At 60.0% G+C, this 26,177-nt stretch overlaps 4 protein-coding genes across 12 annotated transcripts; 2 read left to right on the top strand and 2 right to left on the bottom strand.

Annotated features, from left to right (window-relative positions):
* Window positions 1-83: 83 nt before the first annotated feature.
* On the bottom strand, window positions 84-12,341 carry ALDH3B1 (aldehyde dehydrogenase 3 family member B1). Of its 3 annotated transcripts, XM_038137955.1 has the most exons (11): window positions 12,231-12,341; window positions 11,576-11,785; window positions 11,063-11,225; window positions 8,880-8,990; window positions 8,672-8,792; window positions 8,466-8,551; window positions 3,188-3,269; window positions 2,568-2,954; window positions 2,212-2,378; window positions 1,932-2,031; window positions 84-721 (listed from the first exon to the last, which is right to left on the bottom strand). In XM_038137955.1, the coding sequence occupies exons 2-11, from the start codon at window positions 11,767-11,769 to the stop codon at window positions 528-530; spliced, it is 1,605 nt and encodes a 534-aa protein (XP_037993883.1). In that variant the 5' UTR covers window positions 11,770-11,785; window positions 12,231-12,341; the 3' UTR covers window positions 84-527. The 3 variants fall into 3 exon arrangements, with proteins under 3 accessions (XP_037993883.1, XP_037993884.1, XP_037993885.1); XM_038137956.1 differs by lacking the exons at window positions 8,466-8,551; window positions 8,672-8,792; window positions 8,880-8,990; ... (1 more) ...; window positions 11,576-11,785; window positions 12,231-12,341 and adding exons at window positions 3,475-3,560; window positions 3,691-3,811; window positions 3,901-4,011; window positions 4,719-4,881; window positions 5,033-5,730; XM_038137957.1 differs by lacking the exons at window positions 8,466-8,551; window positions 8,672-8,792; window positions 8,880-8,990; ... (1 more) ...; window positions 11,576-11,785; window positions 12,231-12,341 and adding exons at window positions 3,475-3,560; window positions 3,691-3,811; window positions 3,901-4,011; window positions 4,719-4,878; window positions 5,033-5,730.
* Window positions 12,342-12,629: 288 nt separating this feature from the next.
* Window positions 12,630-17,233, top strand: UNC93B1 (unc-93 homolog B1, TLR signaling regulator). Of its 5 annotated transcripts, XM_038137953.1 has the most exons (12): window positions 12,630-13,162; window positions 13,856-13,956; window positions 14,039-14,180; window positions 14,258-14,411; window positions 14,492-14,653; window positions 14,717-14,846; window positions 14,926-15,019; window positions 15,100-15,224; window positions 15,297-15,479; window positions 15,549-15,822; window positions 16,055-16,173; window positions 16,261-17,233. In XM_038137953.1, the coding sequence occupies exons 1-12, from the start codon at window positions 12,661-12,663 to the stop codon at window positions 16,525-16,527; spliced, it is 2,253 nt and encodes a 750-aa protein (XP_037993881.1). In that variant the 5' UTR covers window positions 12,630-12,660; the 3' UTR covers window positions 16,528-17,233. The 5 variants fall into 5 exon arrangements, with proteins under 5 accessions (XP_037993881.1, XP_037993880.1, XP_037993878.1 ...); XM_038137952.1 differs by having other exon boundaries at window positions 15,297-15,822; XM_038137950.1 differs by having other exon boundaries at window positions 15,100-15,479.
* Window positions 17,234-17,357: 124 nt separating this feature from the next.
* MAX (MYC associated factor X) lies at window positions 17,358-20,441 on the top strand. 2 transcript variants are annotated; one of them, XM_038137972.1, is made up of 5 exons: window positions 17,358-17,566; window positions 17,746-17,772; window positions 18,802-18,909; window positions 19,110-19,239; window positions 19,623-20,441. In XM_038137972.1, the coding sequence occupies exons 1-5, from the start codon at window positions 17,531-17,533 to the stop codon at window positions 19,805-19,807; spliced, it is 486 nt and encodes a 161-aa protein (XP_037993900.1). In that variant the 5' UTR covers window positions 17,358-17,530; the 3' UTR covers window positions 19,808-20,441. The 2 variants fall into 2 exon arrangements, with proteins under 2 accessions (XP_037993900.1, XP_037993899.1); XM_038137971.1 differs by having other exon boundaries at window positions 17,434-17,566; window positions 19,116-19,239.
* On the bottom strand, window positions 20,428-25,522 carry LOC119701363 (protein farnesyltransferase subunit beta-like). Of its 2 annotated transcripts, none has more exons than XM_038137959.1 (12): window positions 24,964-25,522; window positions 24,051-24,115; window positions 23,822-23,894; window positions 23,490-23,581; window positions 23,056-23,202; window positions 22,899-22,982; window positions 22,187-22,273; window positions 21,982-22,111; window positions 21,767-21,899; window positions 21,563-21,674; window positions 21,363-21,477; window positions 20,428-20,887 (listed from the first exon to the last, which is right to left on the bottom strand). In XM_038137959.1, the coding sequence occupies exons 1-12, from the start codon at window positions 25,042-25,044 to the stop codon at window positions 20,777-20,779; spliced, it is 1,230 nt and encodes a 409-aa protein (XP_037993887.1). In that variant the 5' UTR covers window positions 25,045-25,522; the 3' UTR covers window positions 20,428-20,776. The 2 variants fall into 2 exon arrangements, with proteins under 2 accessions (XP_037993887.1, XP_037993886.1); XM_038137958.1 differs by lacking the exon at window positions 24,964-25,522 and adding an exon at window positions 24,239-24,569.
* Between the last annotated feature and the right edge of the window lie 655 nt (window positions 25,523-26,177).

Here is a 26,177-nt window from a genome sequence, read left to right as displayed (position 1 = left end):
TCAAAGGCCTTCTTCCATCAGTTATTTTTTTAGAATTCATCCTTTAATTGTCCCATGATCAGTTTCCACACATACCACAATCACAAGCACACACGCTGCCTGTGTGTACCTGACACGAAACACAGCTTTGTATCTCACAACACGGGGCAAAGGACGCTGATATGATGGGGCAAAGGAGACTGGGATCATAAAGCAGGAGAAACCAGGATCATCCCAGCTCAAGGACTTGGAATCAGGGAGTTGTTGTGGACCTTATCAAAGCAGAGTATGCAAGGAGGGGCACGGGAGACTCCTCTGCTCTGATGGTACCAGTGGAAATAAAGCCCCAAACACCCAGAAAAGAGGGATATGGGATTGCAATAGAGAGAGATGTGGGGAACAAGGGACTTTTGGGGTGAGCAGGGGTGCAGGGGAGTGAAAGGGAAGCACACAGGATGTTGAGAAACACTCTTCATTGCACCTGGGCACCGGGACCAGCAGCAAGAGATGTCCGGAGTGGGCAGACTGCGAGTGGGATGTGGGGGCCGTCAGAGCAGGGTGCAGTCAGTCTTACGCGTCACCTTGGAAGTGGCCCGGATGACCCCAAATTTCTTCTGGCTGTACGGGGGGTAGCGCGGGGCATTGAGGGACTCGCGGCCCATCCCGCGCTTCAGGCACCCTCGGGAGTGGGAGAAGGTGTCAAAGCTGAACTTCCCGTGGTGCGTTCCCAGGCCGCTGTTCCCTGGAATACACAGCACAGGACCCCGGTGGGTAGCTGGATCTGGCTATCCTTTGGGTCAAAGAACCCAAAATTAAGCTCCCAACTCCGTAAAAGCGGCACCACGACTTCATCCAGCTGCTTTCCAAGCCATGGGTGAGCTTCCCAGGAATGTGACCTAAAGAGGACCACGGAGGTGACCTAGTGCACACCCAGGTGGATGTTTGGAGTGGGAAGATTAGGCTGGAAGGTGGAGAGATTCCCAAAAACTCTCTCGTCAGTGGATTTTACCATTTCAATTAACATGTTTAGCAACTGGGAGGGTGTCACCGATGAGGTGATGGCAGCAGCAAGATGCTCCCACCAGATGAGCTTCCCTACCACAGGAATACCCTCCAAAAGACATCCCATCCATGCTGAATCCAGCCCTGCTGCAAGGGGGCAAGAGTGCAGGGGTGGAGAGGCACAAAGACCAAGGTGCCTTTGGCAAGGTGGGCCCCAGCACCAAGGATGAATGCTGGGAGGTGGAAGCTGGCTGGCCAGGAGCAAGCACAGGAGAGCCAGGCAGGCTGGCAAAAAATCCATAAAATCTACGAAATCCACACGTGAATTGGTAACAGATGGGATGAAATGCCACGAGTCAGCCTGAGCCAGTCACTCTTCCTGATGGAACGCTAGTTGTGGTTGGGGTGATGCGTTGGGTGCAGTTCCTCACACATCAGCAGCGCCAGGAGAAAGGGAGGTCACTGATGCCTCCTGGCCAGCTGAGTGGGAAGAGAGGAAAAAAGGTGGAAAACAGGAGAGGAAAACAGGAGCTGGTAGTGGAGATCATCCCATAAAAAGCAGGTGTCTCCATCATGGAATCCCGGGATAGTTTGGGTTGGAAAGGACCTTAAAGATTATCCAGTTCCACCCCCCTGCCTTGGGCAGGAACACCTTCCACTAGACCAGGTTGCTTCAAGCTCTGATTCCCTGTGTGGTAAGCAAGACATTTCCACGGATCCAGGGAACACAGAGCTTGGAATGGGGAGTATGGAGAGAAAGAACTTCAGGGTGCTCCATGGGTGTCCAGCAAAGCCCCAGAGCCCAAGGTGAAGCAAAGGGCTTCTGGAGGAGAATTTTCCTATGGACTACTGAGCCCTCTGGAGCTGAGAGTTCCTCCTGAGACCCTTCCTGACCATGGATGGGATCACACCTGGCTCCCAATGGCCAGGACTGGGGATTTTGGACCTACCAATGCCTCCGAAGGGCAGTGAGGGCAGTGTCACATGCATCAGGGTGTCGTTGCCACAGAAGCCACCGCTGCTCGTCCGCTTCAGGACCCGGTTCACCACCTGGGAGTGACATGAAGAAGATGAGACATGGGTCTCCCACCCCATTCCACTACTTCCAAACACAATCCATACCCCCTAACCAGGGCTGTGTGCGCTGCAAGGGAAACACTTGGAGCACAAGCATGGCTGGATACAGCTGCCAAGGAGCACAGGGCAGGTGTAGTCCTGGCTTGGCTGTACCTTGTCATCCGAGGAGAAGGCATAGACAGCCAAGGGCCGCTCCCGGGCGTTGATGAAGTCAATGGCTTCATCCACGTTGGCGATGATGACGATGGGCAGGATGGGCCCGAAGATCTCCTCCTGCATGATGGGATCTGAGGGCTGCACATCCACCAGCACCGTGGGAGCTGCAGAGAGGAAACCCGACAGCATCGGCCGGGCACAAAGGTCGGAGATGGCACCTTGGTGATCCCCCCAGGACACATCTCCTGTACAAAAGGCCACCTGGACAAGCACCCGGATCCCCTCATAATCTTCTCCAAACCCGAAATGTGCTCTGTGCAAGGATGAAGATGTGAGTGACCCCCGAGCCTCACCGATGTAGCGCTCGGCCTCATCCGTCTGTCCCCCGATGGCCACGCGCCCGCTGCCCAGCAGCGCCCGCAGGCGCTGGAACTGCTTGTCGCTCACAATGCGGCCGAAATCCGGGGATTCTCGGGGGTTGGGGCCATAGAAATCATTGATGGCCTTTTGCAGGGCCGGGAGCAGCTTCTCCTGCATCTCTAAGGTGCAGAGCAGGTAGTCGGGCGCGATGCAGGTCTGCCCCGCGTTGAAGAAGCGGCCCCAGGCCACGCGCCGCGCCACGTTGGTCACATCGCAGGTGTCAGACACGTAGCAGGGGTTCTTGCCCCCCAGCTCCAGTGTCACCGGTGTCAGGTGCTTGGCAGCGGCGGTCATCACGATCCGCCCCACCGGGGGGCTGCCTGCGGGCAGGGAAAGCATGGATTGAGGTGGGAATCCCACCAGCCATCGCACAGCTCTGGGATGTGGCACTGGGTCCCACCAGACCTCAGATACACATCCCAGATCCTCCAACAGATCCTGGCATGCATCTCCAACCCAATCCCTGCCTTCTTAGCAGGGATGTCTGGAGGGAACCCATCTTCCTCCTCACACAAAATCCAGGCAGGGCTCTGCTCTGTCCCATGGGACGTACCAGTGAAGAAGATGTAGTCAAACTTGTTCTCCAGCAGCCTGGTGGTCTCTGGCACACCACCGGTCACCACAGCAAAGCAGTCCTGCAAAGAAATGAGAAAGGCCCCCTCTTGTCACCATCTGTCCCCAGCAATAGCATCCCGGGAGGCTGGGACACTGGCTGGGCATGGAGGAAGGAAGCTGGGCAGTACATGGAAGCGGAGATGGTGTGTGAGGCAGGCTCAGAGCACAGCTCTGTGTGCACAGGGGTGCTCCAGCCATGCCACAGGGATGGAGAGAGTGTCCCACCTTGTCCAGGTAGCTGGGCAGCGCCTCTGCCACGAGTCTTTCTGTCTTCTTGGACACCTCAGAGGGTTTGATGATGGCACAGTTCCCTGGGGAAGACAGACAGGATGTCGGAGCTGTGACATGGTGACAGCCAGCCCTTTTATAGATGAAGTGCCCTCACCAGTGCCTGGCACTGCTGGAATCCTCCAGGCCAGGGCACTGGAAGTTTGGGCTCACCGGCAGCGATGGCCCCGATGAGGGGCACCAGGAAGAGTTGGATGGGGTAGTTCCAGGGCGCTATGATGAGCACCACTCCGTAGGGGTCCTTGCGGATGAAGGCAGAGTCCAGCTGCATCGCCTGTGGGACACCCGCCACATCAGGTCCCACCCTGCACCACCATCCCACCCAGCTCCGCCTCCCATCCTCTCTCTCCTCTTCCCTCTCACCAGAGTCCTGTCCACCTTCTCGTCCTTCATCCAGTGGGACAGGTTGTTCAGGGTCTCATGGAGCTCGTTCTTGCACAGGAAGATCTCAGACAATTCGGTTTCAAAGGGTGCCTGCAGACACCAAGGATGCAACATGTGACCTTGGCATATCCCGCTGCTCTTATCCCAGTGCTCCATAGCGTTTTGCTCAGGATTTGGGGACTGGAGCCCTCTACATCCCATGCTGGATTCGAATCCCTAAAGGCATTAAGCACCCCCTGTGTCTGCAACATGACATTTTTAAGCACTGATTACTTAAAAATAGGAAAAATTATACAGATCCCATTCATCCAGACAACAGGAAGAAGAGGGGGGTGTCCAAAGGGACTAGGTTGAAGAGAAGGCAATGAGCTCTGTGTGGCATTAAGGCTCTGGCTGCAGAGCCAGGGCATCCAGGCTCAGGGAGTCACAGCCTGGGTGAGCCCCGTGGGAGGAAAGGGGGTCACAACAGGTGGGAACTTTGGAGCAGGGACAGAAATCTGGGATTAATTTGCCCAGAGAAGAGGGAAACTGAGGCTGGTGGGTGTGGGAATAGCTATCCATGTCAAGGGCCTCCCCACAGTGCCCTTTGTCTTTGGCAGAGCAGGGATGGGCTTTGGAGTATGGTGACAGTGACATGCTTCATCTCAGTCTCCCAAATCCGGAGGCTGCGAGCCCGAGGCAGAGCCCAGGCAGGGCTGGAGAGCCCAATGAGAGGAGGACAAAGCACTCCCAGCTGGGCTGTGGGAGCCCCTCAGCTCCTCCGGCCACCAAGTCCTCCTGTTCCTGTCCCCTCTCACCTTGCCCAAGTCAGAGGCAGTGGCATCCAGGATCTCCTGCTTCTTTTCATCCAAGAAGCGTCCCAGAGCCTCCAGCTGAGCCACACGGTATTCCATGGGCCGTGTCTTCCCCGAGAGCCAGGATGCCCGCAGGTGGCTCACCAGCCCTGCAAAGGGGTTCCTGCTGCGGGGACAGGGGTGTTAGAGGAACGCCAGCCCCACTCCAGCTCCTCAGAGCTCCACATCACCCCAGCCCAGCCTCCAAGTGCCGCTCCAGGGAGAGGATGGAGCACCGGGACCCCTCCTGCCACCCCTCTGTCCCTCCACACTCTCACCTCGCGGCGTCACCATCCACAGTCCCGTTCCCACCATCACCCTCGGGGGCTCTCTTGGCCTCGCTCTCAGGAAGCTGCGGGAGGACAGTTGCAGTCTCCATGCTCCCACGGGTGCAGTGCGGGATGATTGCACTGCGGTTATCAACCACAGCTTCTCTCTTCCCAGCTAACAGGGTGGCTGCCACCTTCCTGCTCTGCCCTTTGACTGTCTGTCCTTCCCTTTGGCTGCCTGCCCGCCACACCTCTCTTCCAGCTAAACTGCTTGAGGTGGGAAACGCCCCCCAACCCTCCCAGCACCCCCCAGACCAGAGGAAGGAGGCACAAAGAAAGGCTGGGAGAGAGTTTGATGCAAAGTCTTTACTAGAGGCAGAGTTACACGGAGCAAAGAGCAACAGGGAGGAGGAAGAGGTTCATTCCAAAGGAAAAGTCTGTGTGAGGGGAGATGGGACTGATGGGAGCGCTTCTCCACCAGGAAGAGAAGTTTGGACTAAGAAAAAGATTTTGGTCCTTTCAGCTGTGTCCTGGAAAATGGTGTGGAGCCACGAGGGTGCAGGAGGGGATGTCCATCCCAGCTGTCTGACACGCTCCAGTGAGGCGCAGGACACAGCGAGGAAGTGGGGAGTGTGATGAAGAGGGAGAGCGGGACAGTCCCAGTCCTTCCCGCTGACTCCGTGCCATCCTCAGCGCAGGGCACGGCAGCCTCAGAGCAGGGTGCAGGTGCCCCTGCGCTTCACCTCGAAGGTGGTCGTGAGGAGCCCCAGCTTCTGCTGGGTGTAGGGGGGGTAGCGCGGGCTGTTGAGCGTCTCCAGCCCCATGTTCCGGTGCAGGCAGCCACGGTGGTGGGAGAAGGTGTCAAAGGTGAACTTCCCATGGTATTTTCCCAGGCCACTGTTCCCTGGAACACACAGGACAGGTCCACACTCAGGACAGGACTCTGCTCCTGATGCTTGCCTTCTCCAAGCACCAAAATGAGGGAAAAAGACACCTACAGGATTTTCTGAGCAGCACAGACATGGTGGAGGAATTCCCTTTTTCCAGTGCCTCTTCCAGGCATATCACGCTCAGTTCCAGCCAATCCTGCTGCAGCTCAGCACTTTGGAGGCCCCAGTGCCTCCTTTTTACCCACCTCCATTTATCTACACAAGCTTTGCTGGGTTCTGCAAGTCTTGATTTCACTCCATGATGCTCCACCGTACCTCCCCATGGTTGGAGCTGTTTGACCCTCTTCCCGGAACTCTAAAAGCCTGGAGCCACGCTGGCAACACCAGTTCTCCCAGTTCTTGTGGCTGGGTTAACTGGAGGTTAAGTGACTTCTCGTGGAAGCTTTGGTGCTATCTCACCCCAATGACTTCAGCCCCTTCACCTGCTCTAAAGTGGCTTTACCTAATAATTGAAGGTGGTTGGTCTGAATCATTCCCAATTAAGATAAGTTACGGAATGGGAAGTGCAAAAAATTGTTCCCTGAGCCACAGGCAGGTGAGGAATTAATTGTCTGGGTGTTTCATTATGTCTGACTCAGGTGCCAGCCCCGACAGAGATGCTGAGCAAGGGCAGCACCAAATGAAGGGACTTATCCCAGAAATATTTTGGGAAGAGATCAAGTCATAGGGAAGTATTCTGGGAAACAACCTTCCTGTATTCCTGTATCCCTGGACCTTGCTGCACCCACAGGCCAGGGCTAAGCAGCCTCACTTTTCACCTGAAAAAGCAAAAATTGGTGCCTCTGGAGACCAAATATTTTTTCTTCTCCAAGGAGGATCTCCAAGATCCTATAAGAGGCTCTCCAGGTTTTCATGAGCATTTTGTTCCTACTATTTTGTCCTAAAAGTTGGAATGAAGGTACAGCCTGGCTCCTGAAGGACATTAAGGGATCCAGTCCAGAACCACACTGGCTGCAGAAAGAAACTCCCATTCCTCACCATGGCTCAGGCCACGGATCACACCTGTCTCCCAATGGCCAGGAGTGGGGATTTTGGACCTACCAATGCCTCCGAAGGGCAGCGAGGTCAGTGTCACATGCATCAGGGTGTCGTTGCCACAGAAGCCACCGCTGCTCGTCCGCTCCAGGACCTGGTTCACTATCTGGGAGGGAGCACGGACGGTAGATGAAGGGCTTGCGCTTGGCAAACATTACCCAGCTTACCCATCAGATGTTCCCAGAGTGTTTGGGCTCTAAAGACCCTTCAGAGCACATCCTGGGGCTCGTGGAGGTGGTGCCTGACTTCCCTCCCCACTCTTCCTGCTCCACAGACACACCTTGCTGTCGCAGGAGAAGGCGTAGACAGCCAGTGGCCGTGGCCGGGCGTTGATGAAGTCAATGGCTTCATCCATGTTGGCGATGACGACGATGGGCAGGATGGGCCCGAAGACCTCCTCCTGCATGGCAGGGTCCGAGGGCAGCACATCCGCCAGCACCGTGGGAGCTGCAGAGAGGAAACGCAGACAGGATCAGCCGGGCACAGAGCTCGGAGATGAAACCTCCCCTCAGGACCCATTTTTAAGCACCCCTAAAACTCTTTTCCCTCTAGAGCCTCCACTCTGTATGCAGACCCCCTGAAAACGCCCAGTGTGCCCACCAAGATGTGAGTGACCCCCGAGCCTCACCGATGTAGCGCTCGGCCTCATCCGTCTGTCCCCCGATGGCCACGCGCCCGCTGCCCAGCAGCACCCGCAGGCGCTGGAACTGCTTGTCGCTCACAATGCGGCCGAAATCCGGGGATTCTCGGGGGTTGGAGCCAAAAAACTCGGTGATGGCCTCGCGCAAGGCGGGCATGAGCTTCTCCTGCATCTCTAAGGTGCAGAGCAGGTAGTCGGGCGCGATGCAGGTCTGCCCCGCGTTGAAGAAGCGGCCCCAGGCCACGCGCCGCGCCACGTTGGTCACATCGCAGGTGTCAGACACGTAGCAGGGGTTCTTGCCCCCCAGCTCCAGTGTCACTGGTGTCAGGTGCTTGGCAGCAGCGGTCATCACGATCCGCCCCACCGGGGGACTGCCTGCGGGCAGGGAAAGCATGGATTGAGGTGGGAATCCCACCAGCCATCGCACGGCTCTGGGATGTGGCACTGGGTCCCACCAGACCTCAGATACACATCCCAGATCCTCCAACAGATCCTGGCACCACATCAAGGCAGGGCTCTGCTCTGTCCCATGGGACGTACCAGTGAAGAAGATGTAGTCAAACTTGTTCTCCAGCAGCCTGGTGGTCTCTGGCACGCCACCGGTCACCACAGCAAAGCAGTCCTGCAAGGAAACAGAAAAAATGCCCTTGTGTCACCATCTGCCTCCACCAACAGCATCCCAGGAAGCTGGGACATTGGCTGGGCAGGGAGGGAGGAGGTCCTGCACATAGATGATGTGTGGGAATGGTGGGTGTGAGGCAGGGTTGGGAACACCATGGTCTAGGAACAACAAACAAGGGCAAGAAGGGCTTCTCACATTGTCCAGGTAACAGCTCAGTGTTTCAGCAACAAGTCTCTCTGTGTTCTTGGAGATCTCAGAGGGTTTGATGATGGCACAGTTCCCTGAGGGAAGATGAACAGGACATCAGCACAGTGACATGGTGACAGCCACCCCTTCTGAGGACAAGACCCCTGGGGAGACCCCGGCACTTCCAGGCCAGGGGACTGGAAGTTTGGGCTCACCGGCAGCGATGGCCCCGATGAGGGGCACCAGGAAGAGGTGGATGGGGTAGTTCCAGGGAGCTATGATGAGCACCACCCCGTAGGGGTCCTTGCGGATGAAGGCAGAGTCCAGCTGCATCACCTTCGAGGAAGAACATGACCTCAGCACTGGCTTCCTCACCAGCAATCACTCTCCTCCACTTCCCTTTCCCCAGAGCTTCCTTCTTACCAGGTTCTTGTCCACGTACTCATCCTTCATCCACTGGGACAGGTTGTTGAGGGTGACGTTGAGCTCATTCTTGCACAGGAGGATCTCACTGAAGAAAGCCTCGAAGGACGGCTGGGGACAGACATCATGGAAGTGCCACCCCATCACTGACCCCATCACTGACCCTGTCACCCTGACACAAACCCCATCACCCCAACACCAACCCCATCACCCCAGGAGGCATCTCTCCCCTCTTCCAAACATGAATAGCAGGAGGATCTCTTCAGCAGAAGTTTCCATCGCCTCCTGTAACTCCCAGGGAATACCAGTGACCCAGAAATTTTATGAAAATAATTACTTGGCCAGAAGGAAAAAAAAAACCAACAAAATTTAAAATTTTCATGCTATTTAACAAATTCCTGAGCTCAGCACTGTGAACTGGCAACAGAGCCCTGAGCCAAAGGGATACCCAAGCAATGTCACCAGAGCTCCTGAAGAGCTGCTCCTGGTGGAAGTCATCCTTCCCACTTGGATATTCAAGCTGGAAGCAAAGCCCCAACATCCCTTCCACTGCCTCTGGACTAAAGCTGCACCTTTTAGTCTTAAATTTAGTCAAAGTCTTAAGACCTTGACTAAAGGGAAGTAATAAGAACCACAGCTTAATTAAACTCCTTGTGATGGAGAAGTGGGTCCTCTTGATAGCTGTGGAGCACAGATTGGGATCCTATCATCCTTGCAGGAGAAGAGTGAAGACACCAGGGATAGCCCAGCAGGCTCAGTGGAGCCCCTCCATGACCGTGGAGAGCAGGAGGAGCAAAGGTCCTGTACTGTGCCATCATATTTTGGATGATTACCAACCCAAAACCACGCCTGGATTGGAGTCTTCCTCCCATCTCCACACCACTTTGGGGTTGGGAAGGCTGGTTGCTGATTCCCAAGATCTTCCACCACCAAGAGACCTTCAGGTCCCCAAAATGCAGCTGCCAGGAGGCACGAGGACCCTCTTGAAAGCAAGGGCTCAGCAGGCACATGAGATCATGGAGTGAAGCAACGGGCCATTGTCAACCCAGGATGACGATGGCATCACCAGGATAAGGAAGGTGATGGTTCATTAAGAATTTTGATGGGATACAAAGGTTGTGAGATAGGACATTAAGTCTGAGGTCATCCAAGTGCCACCAATCATCAGCACCAGAGAGGAACCGGCACCGCTGGAGGTGAGACATCACCTCAGCTACGTAAGAGCAGGTGAAGTGTCCATCTAGCTATGAGGGCCCGGCTGCATAACAAGCTCATTACTGGACAACCGGATCTAATTAGGAGTAATTAGGAAAGATGATGGACACATTCAGACCACTGATGCCTATCCAGGCCTGGCTGAAGGAGAAGGCCTCGTCTCCAACAAACAAGGCAATTAGGAGCCTTGGGAGATGGCAGGATGTGGAAAGATATCGGTGAGGGCATGGGCCACTTCACTGATGGTGAACAAAGAGGTGAGGATTATATCATAGAATCCTGGAATGGTTTGGGTTGGAAGGGACCTTAAAACTCATCCAATTCTGCCCCATCATGGGCAGGGACACCTTCCACTAGCCCAGGTTGCTCCAAGCCCCATCCAACCCAGCCTTGAACGCTTCCAGAGATGATGAGCTGCGACCACTAGAACTATTCATAGTGTGGATGCTGCCACTTCACCAGCAGCAGGAGCTCCTGGCATGGCACAATACCCTGAGCCATACCCAGAGCCCTGTCCATGCCACCGTGCCAGTGAAACCAGTCCCTTGGAGGCCCTGGGAGGAATGTGCAGTGCCAGCACGTTGCACAATGCCAGTAATCCCAGGCGTGCCAGGCTGGCCAGGAGCACCCCAGGACGTCACCCTTGTGGAGGTCACATGGACCCCCAGGATGCAGACCAGAGTGTGAAACGCTTCCACCTCAGCGGTCACCGATAGGCCAACAGTGCATTTGCCTGGTTTCAGGGCACCAGGGATGGGATCAACAGCACAGTCCCTCCACTATCCCTGGATCTGCAGGGATCCAGCACTTACAGATGCACCAGCCTGGGAGCGCATCAAGGGGGAATCAGGACCCCAAGGGACACCCCTGTGCCCAGACCCTCACAAGGATGCAATACCCGAACAAGGGAATGTGAAGGACTTCAAAGATGGGATGCCAGTGGCCCCCCAATTCCCAGCCCCTCTTACCTTGCCCATATCCAACTCAGTGGCTTCCAGAATCTCCTGCTTCTTGTCATCCAGGAAGCGTCCCAGAGCCTCCAGCTGGGCCACACGGTATTCCAAGGGCCGTGTCTTCCCCGAGAGCCAGGATGCCCGCAGGTGGCTCACCAGCCCTGCGTAGGGGTTCCCACTGCAGGGACGAGGGTGTTAGAGGGGACCCAGCTCCATTCTACCTCCCCAGAGCTTCATGTCATCCCAGATGCACGTTATCCCATTCCAGCATCAAACTGGACCCCAGATTCCCTGGGGACAGCGCAGGGAGTCTGCAGGTACCTGTCTCCCTTGCTGCTGGGAGCAGCCCAACACAGCACCATTCCCGGCAGATCCTGTCTTCTCCCTTGGGCCGTGCTGGGACATGGTGGCTCACAGACCTCAGACTTTTCCCCCAGCACCAACCTGGGGCCCCGTTGCCCTGGCACTGCCACAGCTTCCCCTGCCCACCTCCCTGTCTCCCTCCTGCCCCCAGCCTCTCGCTCTCACCACGGAGTGCTGCAGACCATTGGCACTGGCCCCTTCCCGATCCCGCTGCTTCCACTGCACCCAGCAGCTTTCCCAGGATCTTTGCCAGGATCACTGCCCGTAGTGCTGCACTTGCCGTAGCCCTGGAGCTGCTGCCTGGGGGGCTCGAGGGGCTGCTGCATGCCAAGCTGTTGGAAGGAGCTGCCGCTCGCCATGGAGAGCGTGGTGGCCCTGGGGAGAGACACTGCTGGGTTATGCCAGGATGGAAGTGCTGGAGATGCCGGCTCGATCCCAAGAGGAGTCACCCGCGGCACCTTTGAAGAGCGGCTTGGTGCTCGGGGCCGTCCTGGTTGTGAGGTGACTCAGCCCAGGGCAGCTGCCAGAGGCCCTGGGAGATGCCTGGGATTCCCGGGATAATCGCCATCCTCTGGCCACTGACCTGCCCAGGCTGCCCTCCTGATTTAGGGACACCTATGGGGACCTCAGGGACACGACACCCCCAAACCTGAGGGGCAGAGCTGCAGCCCCCCATCTGTCACCCCCTCCCTCACCATGCCCAGACACGCACCCTTCCTCGAGGGAACACCCCCTGTGCCCCACAGCCCCCACCAGCACGGGGGGTGTCAGAGGGGTGCCATGCAGGGAGTGCCAGTTTTGGGGACCCCACAGTGCTTACCTGGGAGCTTGTGTGGAAGCTGGAGGAGCGTGAGGCCAGGCAGGCACTGCTGAGGCTCGGGGTGGGGGTCCCTAAATGCTGTGGGGCTGGGCCCCATGGCAAGGGGCGGGAAGGATTGGGCCCCGCCTCTGTGGGGCTGGCAGTGGGGACAAGATCTGGGATGGGATAGGATGGAATGGGACCTCCCCCTTGGGATGGTGGAAGTCCCATGGCCACCTCACCACCACCATGAACCTTGACCCATTTGGACCCCACAGACACCCCTCATCCTGCTCCCATGACAATCCTGATCCATGGGGGTCCCACAGACACTCCTCATCCTGCTTCCCAAGAGTTCCATGATCAATAGACACTCACCATGCTGCTACCATGACTACCCTGACCCACAGGGATCCCACCAACACCCCTCATCCTGTTTCCCAAGGGTTCCATGATCAATAGACTCCACTCATCCTGCTCCCAGGAAGGGCCCTTTGCCCCGGCACCCCAGGGTGGCTCCCATTGCCTTGGGTGTGGGGGACCCTCAGGATGGGTGCTGCCCCTGCCCCACTGCCATGACCCTTCTGGGGCTGTTCCATGTGTATCCCCCTATCCTGCAGAAACCGGCACCCTCCCAAGAGTCCCATCCCAAGAATCCCCCGCTACCGGCTGGGCCAGATCCTGTCCCGGAGATGTCACCCCGTCTGCCCTGCCCAGCAGTCCCCTCGCCCTGCCCCGGGGCACTCCGCCGTGCCACGCACCTGGGCACCTTCCCAGCCCCGGCTTTGGGGTGACACCAGGGCAGGCACGTGCCCTACACCCCCCGACTGGGGTTTCCCCCCGCCCAGGCACTCAGGCACATCCCCCGGGCCGGGAAGGGGAAGCGAAAGCAGCAGGGCCGGCACCCATTGCCACGGGGCACCCCGAGGAGGCAGCACCCACGCCGAGGCCTGGTGGGAGCGCTGGGGAGGCTGGGGGGGTCACGGGGAAGCAGAGGAGGGTAGGGCTGGGGTGCTGTGCCATGGGGGAGCAATGGGCGCTGTGCGGGGGGGTCAGGGCGCTGGGCGGGCTGGGGTGCGATAGGCGCTGCAGAGGCCGGGGAGCTGAGAACGGCCGCGGGTGGGGGCACTGAGGAGGGCGGGCAGGGCCCGGGGGGTCCGGGAGCGGAGAGGGGGGATCCGGGAACGGCCCCTTTAACCACCTCCGTCCCGCCCGTGCTAACCGAAAGAGGAAGAAGCTCCCGCCCCGCCCCGAGAAGCGCCGGCACGGGCAAGCAGGGCTGGGGTCGGTGTGACGGGGCGGGGGGGGCTGCGAGGAACAGGGGGTGCTGAGCCCAGAGGTGCAGTTCTGGGCAGTGCAGAGCTGGGTAGGGGGCACGGGATTCAGGGGTGCAGGATCTGAAGGCGCAGGGGCGCAGAACACAGGGGTGCAACCACGAGCGCATGATCTGGGGGGGCAGAGCACGGAGGTTCAGGGCTTGGGGATGCCACGTTCATGGGTACACGGTGCTGGATGTAGGGGTGCAGGGGCCGGGGTTGCTGGGCATGAGGGTGCAGGGTCTGTGTGTGCAGGTCACAGGGATGCAAAACATATGGGTGCAAGACTTGGGGTGCCAATAGGGTCCTTTCCACCCTGACACCATCCAGGGCCCTCCAGAAGCACCATGGAGAAAGATGTCGACGGCTGCCAGGATGGGGCCAAGATAGTGCCAAGCACCAGGCTGGGCACCGAAGGGACAGAGGCACAGGTGAGAACAGGGGGACACCCGTGGAAGGGAAGCAGGCCCGTGGTGGCCATCCCCAAGGGGTGACAGCTGCAATCGCCCACAGCTGGACGATTTTGTGGGCGCTCACCCTGATTACAATGAGGAGGAGGAAGAGCAGAAGTACTTTCGTCGCAAGCGCCTCGGTGTCATCAAGAACGTGGTGGCTGCCAGCCTGGCTGGCACCCTCACTTACAGCGTCTACCTGGGTATGGGACCTCCCAGGGACCCCCAGAACAACTCCGGGTGTTCAGGGCATGGGGTGACCAGCCCTGGACCCCCCCAGGTCTGCTGCAGATGCAGCTGATCCTTCACTATGACGAGACCTACCGGGAGGTGAAGTACAGCAATATCCGGTTGGAGGACATCGACCGCAAGGTGCTGATGGGCATCAATGTCACGCCCGTGGCGGCGCTGCTCTACACACCCATCCTCATCAGGTACGGCCCCGCCACGCTCCCGGCCAGCACGGCTCACTGGCACAGCCACCCACGCTTCCTTCCACTCCTTGCCCCGGCAGGTTTTTTGGCACCAAGTGGGCCATGTTCCTGGCGATCGGCATCTACGCCCTCTTCGTCTCCAGCAACTACTGGGAGCGCTACTACACGCTGGTGCCCTCCGCGGTGGCCATCGGCATGGTGATCGTGCCACTCTGGGCCTCCATGGGCACCTACATCATGCGGTAGGCATCGGGGGGCTGGGTGGGGCGTGCACGGGGCGCCGGCTGACCCACTGCTCCACGCAGCATGGCCCAGAAGTACTACGAGTACGTCAACTACAAGGAGGAGCAGGAGAAGGAGAGGCAGCGGGTGCCACGAGATGCCTGCAACGCCTACATCATCGTCTTCCAGACCGTCTTCTACTCCTGCTTCCACGTGAGCCCCGGTGGGGTGGCTGGGATGGGCGGGGGACCACGCCAGCAGCACTGAGTGTGCACCCCTCTGCATTCTGTAGTTGAGCTTCGTCTGCGCTCAGATGCCCATGGTCTTCTTCCTCAACAACTACCTCTACCAACTCAACCACACGCTCTTTGCAGTGAAGCACTGCGGTGAGGCTGCGGGGTGGGGCACAGGGTGGCACCGGGAGCCCCCCGTTTGGGATTAATCATGGCCTGTGCCCCACTGGCAGGAACCCTGAGCCACGGCACGCTGCCTGGCTTCAACAAGACGGTGCTGCAGAGCCTTCCCCGCAGCGTCAACCTCATCATCGTGGAGAGCGCGTTGATGGCCGCCGCCTTCCTCGCCATGCTGGTGGTGAGTGCCGGGGCGGGAGGGGACAGGGATGGGCTGGACGACGGCAGGAGCTCACCTGGCGGCGCTCCGCAGGTGCTGGTGCTGTGCGGCGCGGCGTACCGGCCCATGGAGGAGATCGACATGCGCAGCATCGGCTGGGGCAACATCTTCCAGCTGCCCTTCAAGCACATGCGAGACTATCGCCTGCGGCACCTCTTCCCATTGTTCATCTACAGTGGCTTCGAGGTGCTCTTTGTCTGCACGGGATTCGCCCTGGTAGGATCCGTGGTGGGGCGGGAGGTGACGGAGCGGGGACAGGCAATGCTGAGCCGGTGCTCGCTGCAGAACTACGGCGTGTGCGCCCTCGGGCTGGAGAGGCTGGCGTATCTCCTCATGGCCTACGGCTTCTCCGCCTCGGTGTGCTCCAGCCTGGCCCTGTGCATGCTGCGCCTGCGCCGGCACATCCCGCTCCTGGCTGGAGCCTTCATCCACGCTGTGCTGCTGGTGACGCTCTTCTGCTGGGCGCCGGAGCCCCGGTACCTGGCGCAGGCGCCGCTGCTCTACAGCATTGCCGCGCTCTGGGGCACAGGCAGTGCCCTCAACAAGACTGGAATCAGCAGTGAGTAGTGGGAAGGTCCTGAAACAGCCTCTGTTGTCCCCCAAAACGCCTTGGCGGTCCCCAAAACAGCCTGGGTTGTCCCAGGTTTTTCCACACGCCCTCTCCTCATGTCCCCCGGGATCACGAGTTTGTGGTCTCAGTCCTCATCCACGGGACAGACTCACTGTGATTGTCCCCCACGCCAAGGGGACATGGCACAAGAAGTGGGCACTGATTCCAGTCTCTGCCACAGTCCTCCTGGGGATGTTGTACAAGAAAAAGGAGCGCCAAGACTTCATCTTCACTATCTACCATTGGTGGCAGGCCCTGGCTATCTTCACCGTCTACCTGTGGTCGGGGCTGCCCATGAAGGTAAATGCCATATATGCCCACTCTGAGACATTCCAGGCTTTTTGGGGACTCACCCCCACGCCAATCCCAAAATTCCATGTGCCGTAGGCCAAGCTGTCCATCATGCTGCTGACGCTGGTGGTGGCAGTGGGGACATACCTGTGGATGGAGCGGAAGGTGGCGTGGAACATGGAAGTCCGGCTGCCCCGCATCCCGCGCCCACGCCACAAAACACGTGGATACCGCTACCTGGAGGACAACTCGGACGAGACTGGCTCCGACGGGGAAGGGGACAAGGAGGATGATGACAGGCATCCAACTGAGGCCACCACAGAGGACGAGCTGCCAAAAGAGGACGGGGAGCAGCTTGGATAGGGACAGCCTGTGCTGGGCCCCATCCTGCTCTTGCTACCTGAGGGGGTTCCACAGCTCTCCCCAGGTGGACCCAAAATTCTGCAAACCCCCCTCAGGTCAGGCTTGCAGCCCCCTGAGCTAAGCCTAAAACCCCCAGGCAGCCCAGACCCCCCCACATTGGCTGACAGACCCCCAGACTGGCCCACGGACCCCGCAGGTCAGGTCCACAGCCTGTAGATTGACCTACAGGCCCCAGATTGTGGTACAGAGACCCCCAAATTGTGGTACAGCCCCCAGACAGGCCCATAGCCCCCCCAAAATATGATGCAGTTGCTCAGGTCAAACCTGCAGTCCCCCAGGCCAGCCCAGAGCCCCCACACCCAAATCCATAGCCCCTCATACAAGGCTCACGCCCCCCAGGCAGATCCACAGCCCCCCCAAATTTGGCCAGAGCCCCCCCAGGTGAGGCCCACAGACCCCTGAGCGGATGCACATTCCCTCTAGCAAGGCTTGCAGCCCCCCACAATGTCCTGCAGACCCCCAGCCCTCCCGTATTAGCCCGCATCCAGACCCCGCAGGGCTACCCCGGAGCCCCCAGCCAGGCAGACGCTGCAGCCCCCCCTAGGTTGTCCCGGAGCTCTGCTAGCTCAGCCTGCACCTCCCCAGGCCGGCCCCGCAGACTTCCCGACCTATCCCATCCCCATTATCCTTCAATAAACCCCCTCCCTCCGTGCCCTCGGCCCTCACCTCCTCCATCCTCCGGCCGCGCACCCTCAGCGTCCCCTTCCCGAAGCGTAGACTACAGCTCCCGGCGTGCCGCGCGCTGCCGTGCGCGGTGCACGCCGGGAGTTGTAGTCCCCGCCACGTGGAAGATGCCTCCATCTCCCCACTCAAACCACAACTCCCGCGACCGTTCGCGTCGCCCGGCGCCATCATTGCCCCCCCCCCGACTTCCGCGCATGCGCGGTGCGGGCTGTTGTTGTGGCGGCGCGGCCCGGCCCGCGGCTTCACCCGGGCGGGAGCGATGAGCGACAACGATGACATCGAGGTGGAGAGCGACGTGAGTTGGGCCCCCGACCCCGGGACAATCCCTGGGAGAGCCCCCCCGTGGCTCTCCCCCACATTAGGAGCTCTGGGAATGGGGTAATGTTTGGTTTGTGTGTGTTCTTCCTTCATATGGCGGCGCCCCCCCCCACCATCTTCTTCCTCTTCCTCCTCGCCCGGGTCGGGGCTCCTCAGGAGGAGCAGCCGAGGTTTCAGTCCGCGGTAGGTCGCTGGGGGCCGCCCCGCAGCGCCCCCGGGATCGGGAGCACGTGGGCGGGGGTGTGAGGGGGGCGGGATTTGGGGAGGGGGTGACATGGAAGGGGACTGGGGGAATGGGGACCTTGGGGGAGATGGGGGTGTTGGGCGTGTCCTGTGGGGATCCGGGTGTTGGGGGGACATCAGCGGGGTAGGGGTGCTGACGGGGGCACCGGTGGGGTTGGGGGCCTTTTTGAGGGGAACACACTTTTGGGGCTGGGGTCTTCTGGGGGGGCTGTGACATGGAGAGGGATCTGGGGGGATGGGGTCTTGGGGGAGGAATCTGGGCTTGGAGGGTGTCCTGTGGGGATGGGATTCTTGAAGGGGGGGGACATCAGTAGGGCTGGGGGTCTTTTGGGGTGGAGGGTTGGGTTTGGGGAGGCGACACCTCTGGCCTCGGTGGTCTTATTTGGGTTGGGAGCTGTGACACAGAAGGGGATCCATGGAGTCGTGTTTTTTTGGAGGGGGCAGCTGGGTTTGGGGGTGTCCTGTGGGGCTGGGGGGTCTTATGGGGGGGACAGCAGTGGGGCTTGGGGTTGTGTGGAAGAGGATCCGGAGCTCTTTAGGGGAGGGGGAGTGGGAGGCTTTCTGGGGTAAAGTGGGGGTGTTGGGGGGGCGTTACGTGTGGGGCCGAGTCATTTTGGGTTAGGGCTACGTTTGGGGGGCACAGGGGGCACAACACCAGGGCTTGACAGAGGGCATGGGGGGGCTTGTGCCTGGTTGCTTGGGGGGCAGGGGAGGAGGTGACCGTGTTCCAGGGGGAAAACGCTGTACCCCCCGCCCCGGGGCCCGGAGCTGCCCCGGCAGCAGGAAGCTGGGGAAACCGAAAGCACCGGGAGCCGCCTCCTTCCCACGCCCTCACGGCCCAGCCGGAGGCGTGACGGCCACGGAGCCGCCCTGGGGGCTCAGCTGAGCTCCCACAGCGATTCCCGGAGGGAATTTTGGGGGTGCAGGTGGTGGCCTCCTCCCGGTGCCACCCCTGTGCCCCCCTCCCAGGCCGACAAACGGGCTCATCACAACGCGCTGGAGCGCAAGCGCAGGGACCACATCAAGGATAGCTTCCACAGCCTGCGGGATTCCGTGCCCTCACTCCAAGGAGAGAAGGTGAGTTTATGGAGCGTGCTGGGGGCACGGACAGCAACCACCCGCGGTCCAGGCTCCTCGATCTGGGACATTCCTGAGGCTCTCTTGTGCCATGGGAGTCCCCGGTGAGGATCAGGGCCAGGGTGGGATGAGGCAGGTAAAATTCCAGTTTTCCCCCCTGAGCTAGGTCTTTATCTTGCCTCTGGCTTTTCCCACTATTGCAACAGGCATCCCGGGCCCAAATCCTGGACAAAGCCACAGAGTACATCCAGTACATGCGCCGGAAAAACCACACACACCAGCAGGACATTGACGACCTCAAGCGGCAGAATGCGCTGCTGGAGCAGCAAGGTGCCAGCTGAGATCCAGCTGCAGTGGGGTCTGCAGGCTCTGAGATCCAGGAGCTGGGGCCTGGCAGGCTTTGGGAGCCAGGATCTGGCATCCAGTGGGGTTTGGGATCCAAGGTCCAGTGGGAGCTGGGGTCTGGCAGGAGATACGATCCATCAGAATCCAGGATGTGGTGGAAACTGAGATCCACTGGGAGTTGGGATCTGGTGGGAGCTGAGGCAGGACCAGAGTTTGGCAGGGTGCAGAATTCAGTGGGAGCTGGGGTCTGGCGGGATCTGGGGTCCGGAAGAGTTTGGGATCCAGGATGCAGTGGGAGCCGGGGCCTGGCAGGAGCTGGGCTGGAGGCAGGGCCAGGCCCGGGGGTGACACAGTGCCGTCCCTCACAGTGCGTGCACTGGAGAAGGCCCGAGCCAGCGCACAGCTCCAGGCCAGCTATCCCGCGGACAACAGCCTCTACACCAACCCCAAGGGCAGTGCCATCTCCGCCTTCGACGGTGGCTCCGACTCCAGCTCCGACTCGGAGCCCGACGAGCCGCAGAACAGGAAGAAGCTGCGCATGGAGGCCAGTTAGGCCCCTCCGCCGCCCCCCGGCCTGCGGCAGGACTCGCTCCCTCCGCTCCTAGAAGCTCTTGGACTGCAGCTTCCCAGCCCTCCCCGGCCCCTTCCCTGCTCCCACCGCGCCGGCCCCGGGGGGAGCCGGCCAGGCCGAGCAGAAAGACTTGGGGGGGTCAGGGAGACTCCCCCGCCAACTCCCCTCCGCTAGCGACCCCCCTCCCCTTCCCTCCTGGTTTTATAGGAGCATTTCTATTTATACCCGGGGACCAGTGCAGTCCAGAACGGGGAGGAGCCAGGCAGCCCCCCCCAAAAAAGGAGCAAGCACTGGGGGGGGAATCTCCCTATTTATTTTCTCCGTGTGCAACTCCACCTGCCCGAGTCGGCGGAGCACAGAGCCAGGCTTGGGGGCTCCTTCCCCACTCCTCCTCCTCCTCCTCCTTCCCTCCCTTTACCCTTCCCAACCTCCGTGGCATTTTCCGAACTCCAGTGGCCCGTCCCTGCCCCGTAGGTGCCCCTTTTCCCCCCATTTTGATGCCATTCCATGGATCTAAGGTATGTTGTACATACTGCCCAGAGTTGTCTTGCAAGTTAAGGCTTCCCTTTACTATAAGACTATAAATAATAAACAAAAAAAGCCAAAATTCCACTTATTTTATCCTCCCCCGTGGTTACCGTGTGTTCTTGGAATGGGGGAAGTTGGTGCCACTGGATCCAGACGTGGCATCACCTCCTGCCCCGCATCCCCGGGGCCACCAGCACACGGCGAGTGTGACTTCTGGTTTATTGATGCCAAAAAGCTCTGCCAGAGCCCGTGTCCCGCCTCGGCTCTGGCCAGGATGGCAGCAGGACACCCGGCCTGGAGCAGGCTGGATTTTGGTATTGCTAGCACCCTGAGCAGCGTGCTCTGCCCGGCCAGGCCACCGCGGGGATGGGCTGTGCCGCTCGCTCCCGGGGCTCGGCACCCCGAGCCGGCAGCAGGACCCCCCTACTCGGCAGCGGGTGCCGGATCCAGGCTGGGCACGGGATACTGCAGGAAGTGCATCACCGCCCTCGCCACCTTCTCCGGAGCAATGTTGTAGACAGGGTGTGTGGCCTGCTGTGGGAGAGAGGGATGGAGGATGTTAATCACGGAGTGCTGGAATGGTTTGGGCGGGAAAGCACCTTAAGGATCACCTAGTTCAACCCACTGTGCACAGGGAAACTCTGCCATACCAGGTTGCTCCAAGCCTGGTCCAACCTGGCCTTGGACGCTTCCAGATATAGGGCAGCCACAGCTTCTCTGGGGAGCCTGTGCCAAGGCCTCAGCACCCTCACAGGGAATAATTTCTTGCCCGTATCCCATCTAAAATTCCCCTTTCCCAGTTTGGAGCCATTGCCCCTTGTCCTATCACTCCAAGCCCTTGTCCAAGGCCTGACTCCAGCTCCCTTGAAGCAGCTCTAAGCTCTCCCTGAAGCCTTCTCTTCCCCAGGCTGAACCCCAGCTCTTTTCACTTCCATTGGATCTGCCTTTCTCAGTGCTGTGGAGCGCTGGAAGCTCATCCCTGCTCTCCCCAGCAACGCGTAGCACTTACCAGGCAATTCTCAGGGATCCCCAGGACCACCTCATTGTGGAGATCTCCACTTCCGAAGTGCTGTGCAATGGCCAACCCACTCAAGCAGTAGCAGGTGTGGTAGAAATCCCGGGATCTGCATGCAAGGAGATACTGGGATGCTGAGGGGGCACCTGGGCATCCCTGATGCCAGGCAGCCCTGTGTTTCCCCTCGCACTCACTTTCCTGGCTTATCCAGCAGCCCGCCAGCTGGGCACTGGCAGCACAGGAGGATGTATTCCTGCAGTGCCAGCTGGTCGAACATCCAGTGTGCCATGCTCAGCGCTGGATCGCCTGGAGGAGAAACCCAGAGGAGAAACACCACAGAAGGTGTCAAATCCCTCCAGACGCCATTCTGGGGACAGAGGAAGCCTGTGGCAACTCACCCCTGGCGTGGAGTGCCCGATGGAGCAGGGGCAGGAGCCCGGCTTGCCAAAAGGAGTAGCACCCATCCACCAGCTTGTTGCAGCGGCCCTGGAATCCGCCCTCGAAGCGCATCTGCCGCCCGGTCACCCAGTGCTGCAGGGTGATGGGAACCAGTGTGGGACCAAAGATCCCCGGCAGGATGAGAGCCCCGGTATCCCGGAGAGGGGTCACTCACCAGCAGGCTCCGGAGGTTCAGCAGATGCTCCTGCTTGAGGATGACAAGCGCGGCCATGCCACAGAAAGTGTAGCCGCCGTGCGCCTCCATGCCCGGCACGCCACCGATCCCACCCTCCCAGTTCTGGCACCTGTGGGAGCAGGGTCAGGGCGGCAGGGACGCTGGGAATGTCATCCCCTGTCCCTCACCTGTCCCCAGATCTCACCTGGCAATCCACTCGGCTGTCCCAGCGAAGAGCGCGGGCGTCAGGATGTTGGTCAGCGAGGCCACTGAGGCGGCGCAGTAGGCGCTCCTGCGGGACAAGGGTGCCCAGAGATTCAGGAGATAGGTGCTCAGGGATGTGGCACTGGCACCCCAAAGTGGCACCAGCTCTCTAAAATTACACTGGCTCCCCAAAACGGCACAAGGTCCCTGATCCAGCACTGGCTCCCTGCGATGGCAGTAGCTCATGTCACTGGTCCCCTGCCATGGCACCAGCACACCAAAAGAGCATTGGCTCCCCAAAACTACATTTCCCCATGGCACAGGCTCCCCACCACTGTACCAGCTCCTCCAAACAGCACTGGTACTCCAGTGCGGCACCAACCACTCCCCAAAACACCACCAGCTCCCCAACACACAACTGGGTCCACAACACTGTACCCTGCCACAGCACTGACTCCTCAGAACGGCACCAGCTCTCAGCACTTGCTTCCCAAAACAACACACACTGACTGTCCAAAACTGTACCCCAAATTAGCAGTGGTTCCCACCATAGCATCAGCTCCCCAAAATGATACTGGTCCCAAACATCACCAGCTCCCAGCACCGAATCCCCAAAACGGCACCAGCTCCCCACCACAGCATCTGCTTCCAGCGCCGGCTCCCCAAAATGCCCAGGCCCTCCAAACCAGCCTCCCCCCGCAGCCCTCACCCACCTGACATCCACCTCTCCACCCACGTGCATGAGGAAGGAGCCATCCGGCTGCTTCAGCGAGTGCAGGTATTCCAAGAGCTTCTTCCTGCAGGAGCCAGCGGCTGTGAGAGGGGGGACACGCACCCCACCTCCCACCCAGCCTCTCCCGGCCCCCGGACCTGTCGATGACGCCGAAGGCCTCCTCGGTGCCGATGATGCAGAGCGCGTTGACAGCGGCGTAGGTGGGGGCGAGGTGGGGGTGTTGGCCGGGACCCCCCCCAAATCCTCCCTGGGGGCTCTGGCACCGCCTCAGGAATTGGCAGACGCTGCAGGAAGGTGGGGAAGGGGTTCAGCGTCACCTGTGTCACCCCGCTGGGGTGATGCATCCCCTCCCAGCCTCGTGAATCCCCCCCCGAGGCCGAAGCCGGGGGTGTCACCCTCCCAGCTCCGTCGTCACGAGGAAGCCGCCGGAAGAATGGGCGGCATTGACGGTGGCAGGGAGACAAAGCACTCCTTTGCTCTGGGGACAGCGGGAGGTGGCACCTCCGGAGTCACGCGGGTGGCCGGCAGCGACAGGGGCCGTGGTGGGGTCCCCCCAGCTCTCCCCACTTACTCAGAGGCCACCGAATCGGGAATGGGCTCATCCAGCAGCTCCAGGCTGTGCAGGATCCAGTAGCAGAGCCAGGGGCGGCTGGCATCCAGACACTGCAGGGACAGAGGGGATAGTCAAGGAATGGCACCGGACACGGCAGGAGCAGGCAGGAGTGAGGAGACAGCCAGGAGAACCCCCAGAGCATCGCTGGGATGAGCGTGGGCACACAGGGAATGCTGTGTCCGCTCTGGGGCTGGCAAACCCCCGGCAACAAACAGCCCTGGTGACAGCCCCAGGGCGAGGGGATCCCCCCAGGCAGTGGCTCCAGGTGGCACGTCCAGCATTCCCGGTACCTCATAGGCTTCAGTGAGCTGCCGCAGACCTCTCTTCAGGTAATGGAAGTGCTTCTCCCGCTGCAGGACATACCTGGAATACAGAGAGGACAGGATGAGCAGGCAGGGTGGCCTGAAAAAGCAGGGGGACAGTGGCAGGAGGGGCAGAATCCTCCTGCAGCACCGACTGGGGTCAATGGGTCTTTTGGGATGGGAGTTATTTATGGTTATTGGGAGTTCTGATACTCACTGTGAGGAGTGATGGTTTGTCTTGTAGGCATCATAGACCTCCTGCACGATGTCCTCCACCTTGGACTTGTCAGGAAAAATGGGAATAAAGACTAGGGTGAGCTCTGGGAAGAGGCTCCACACACCACAAACGTGACCCCCCCTGAGCCCCGCAACTCCTACCCCATCTGATTCACAGCCCCGTCTCACCCAGTAAAAAACCAAAGTAGGAATTCCCAGGAGCTTTGTGCCCCAAATTATGCCAGAATCCAGCACCATCCCGTGCTGCTTTACAAATCCAGCTTGAGTTCGGCTCAGCGCAAGACTGTCAAAGAAAACACTCTCCTCCCGCTCACGCTGGGATAACTGGGGACTTGGACACTCTAAGCCACGGTAATCCTCAAGGAAATACCCGGGATCAGCCTCAGGGGTGAGGAGGGGCCACACGGGGACCTGCATTCATGGCACTGTGTCCTGCCAGGGCACAATTGAGCAAGAAGAACCCCATGGATTGGGAAACCCGGAGTCACTTTTTACCCCGTCCCAGCACTCAGGGGAGCTGCCAGGGGCCGGGTCAGGATAGAGGGACAGAGGGGAGAGTCTGGCTGCCCCGGGAGTCCTCACCCTCCCTCAGCTGGCTCTGGGGGACGTGTCCCGCCGAAGCTGCCGTGGCGGGCGGGCGGCAGCACCGCCGGGCCCCCTGAAACGCTGGTCACTGCTGGGCTGTTGTCACAGGGGGTGTGGGGACAGTAGTCGCGCGCGGATCCTGGGATAGGGATCATCCAATCCCACGGCACCCCTGAGCCCCATCCCAGAGCAGCCCGAAGCCCAGCCCCACGGCAGCCCGGCACCCTAAACCCCAGTTCCACGGCACCCCAAAGCCCAGCCCCACGGCAGCCCGGCACCCCACGCCCCCCAGTGCAGCCCCCCGGCACCTGCTCGGCGGAGGTGCAGGTCCGCAGCCCATCGTCCCGCAGCCGCCGCCGCCCGCCGGGGCCAGGGGCCGCTCCCGCCATGCTGCGGCCGCGGGGGCAGCGGGCGACGGCGGCCGGGAGGGGACGCGCGGCCGCGCTCCTGGCCACGCCCACCGTGCCACGCCCACAACGCTGGGACACGCCCCTTCACGGCTGACCACGCCTCCTTCCTTCTTGGGCACGCCCAGCCCCGGCGCGCGTGCGCGGAGGAGCCACTCCCGTGGGCTCTGCGTCATCGTGATGTGACGTCATTTATTGCATCATGGTAGAACCCACTGTGGGTTGGGTTGATAAGAACCTGAAAACCCATCCAGTTCCACCCTGTGCCGTGAGCAGGGAGACCTTCCACTAGACCGGGTTGCTCCAAGCCTTGTCCAGCCTGGCCTTGGACACTGCCATGGATGGGGTGGCCACAGCTTCCCTGGGAAATCCACTCCAGTGCCTCACCACTCTCACTGTAAAGAATTTCTTCCAAATATCCAATCTACACCTCCCTTTTCCACTTTGGAGGCATTCCCCCTTGTCCTGTCATTCCATGCCCTCATCCCAAGTCCCTCTCCATCTCTCTTGGAGCCCCTGTAGGAACCGGAATGGGCTTTAACTCTCCCTGGAGCCTTCTCTTCTCCAGGCCGAGCAATCCCAGCTCTCCCAGCCTGTTCTCAGCCCTTGGAGGATTTCTGTGGCCTCCTCTGGACTTGCTCCAGCAGCTCCCTGTCCTTCCCATGACAAGGACCCCAGGGCTGGACACAGTGCTCCATGTGGGGTTTCACCTGCGTGGAGCAGAGGAGGACAATCTCCCTCCTCACCCGTTGCCCATGCTGCCAGTGGCACAGCCCAGGAGATGGGTGGCTTTCCAGGGCTGCCAGCACACCTTGGCAGGTCATATCCAGCCTCTCATCTCCCCAGATTCCTCTCATCTGGGCTGCTCTCCATCCCATCATCCTGCACTTATCTGGGGAGCTGTCCTGACCCATGTGCCAGCCCTGTCCATGGCCTTGTTTACCCCCACGAGGTTCCCATGGGAACCTTGTCCCTGGACAGGAAAACCTGGACAACCCACCCTTGTCCAGGTCCTGCTGGGTGCCATCCCATCCTTCCTAAGTATCACTCGTTCCTCTGGTGCAGCTCTGTGACACTGCAGTGTCCCCTGCTGCACCCCTTTGTCACGTTCCCAA

This window comes from Motacilla alba, chromosome 5 (assembly GCF_015832195.1).
Source record: "Motacilla alba alba isolate MOTALB_02 chromosome 5, Motacilla_alba_V1.0_pri, whole genome shotgun sequence".
Lineage (NCBI taxonomy): Eukaryota > Metazoa > Chordata > Aves > Passeriformes > Motacillidae > Motacilla > Motacilla alba.
This window is presented reverse-complemented; position numbering and strand designations above follow the sequence as displayed.

Bases quoted from the DNA above. Each gene is read 5' to 3' on its own strand.
- LOC119701363 (XM_038137958.1), bottom strand. From the start codon at position 24,487: ATGCAGGTCCCCGTGTGGCCCCTCCTCACCCCTGAGGCTGATCCCGGG. The intron at 24,116-24,238 runs GTGAGACGGGGC...TTTCCTGACAAG, and splicing joins CTACTTTGGTTTTTTACTGG to TCCAAGGTGGAGGACATCGT. The intron at 21,900-21,981 runs GTGAGTGACCCC...ATCACCCTGCAG, and splicing joins TGAACCTCCGGAGCCTGCTG to CACTGGGTGACCGGGCGGCA.
- UNC93B1 (XM_038137949.1), top strand. From the start codon at position 12,661: ATGATCAATAGACTCCACTCATCCTGCTCCCAGGAAGGGCCCTTTGCC. The intron at 13,163-13,855 runs GTGGGAGCGCTG...GACACCATCCAG, and splicing joins AGCACCCACGCCGAGGCCTG to GGCCCTCCAGAAGCACCATG. The intron at 15,020-15,099 runs GTGAGGCTGCGG...CCCCACTGGCAG, and splicing joins CTTTGCAGTGAAGCACTGCG to GAACCCTGAGCCACGGCACG.
- MAX (XM_038137972.1), top strand. From the start codon at position 17,531: ATGAGCGACAACGATGACATCGAGGTGGAGAGCGAC. The intron at 17,567-17,745 runs GTGAGTTGGGCC...GGGGCTCCTCAG, and splicing joins ACATCGAGGTGGAGAGCGAC to GAGGAGCAGCCGAGGTTTCA. The intron at 17,773-18,801 runs GTAGGTCGCTGG...CCCCCCTCCCAG, and splicing joins AGCCGAGGTTTCAGTCCGCG to GCCGACAAACGGGCTCATCA.
- ALDH3B1 (XM_038137955.1), bottom strand. From the start codon at position 11,769: ATGGCGAGCGGCAGCTCCTTCCAACAGCTTGGCATGCAGCAGCCCCTC. The intron at 11,226-11,575 runs GTGAGAGCGAGA...TCGTCCCTGCAG, and splicing joins ATGGTCTGCAGCACTCCGTG to TGGGAACCCCTACGCAGGGC. The intron at 8,552-8,671 runs GTGAGCCCAAAC...ATCTTCCCTCAG, and splicing joins CATCGGGGCCATCGCTGCCG to GGAACTGTGCCATCATCAAA.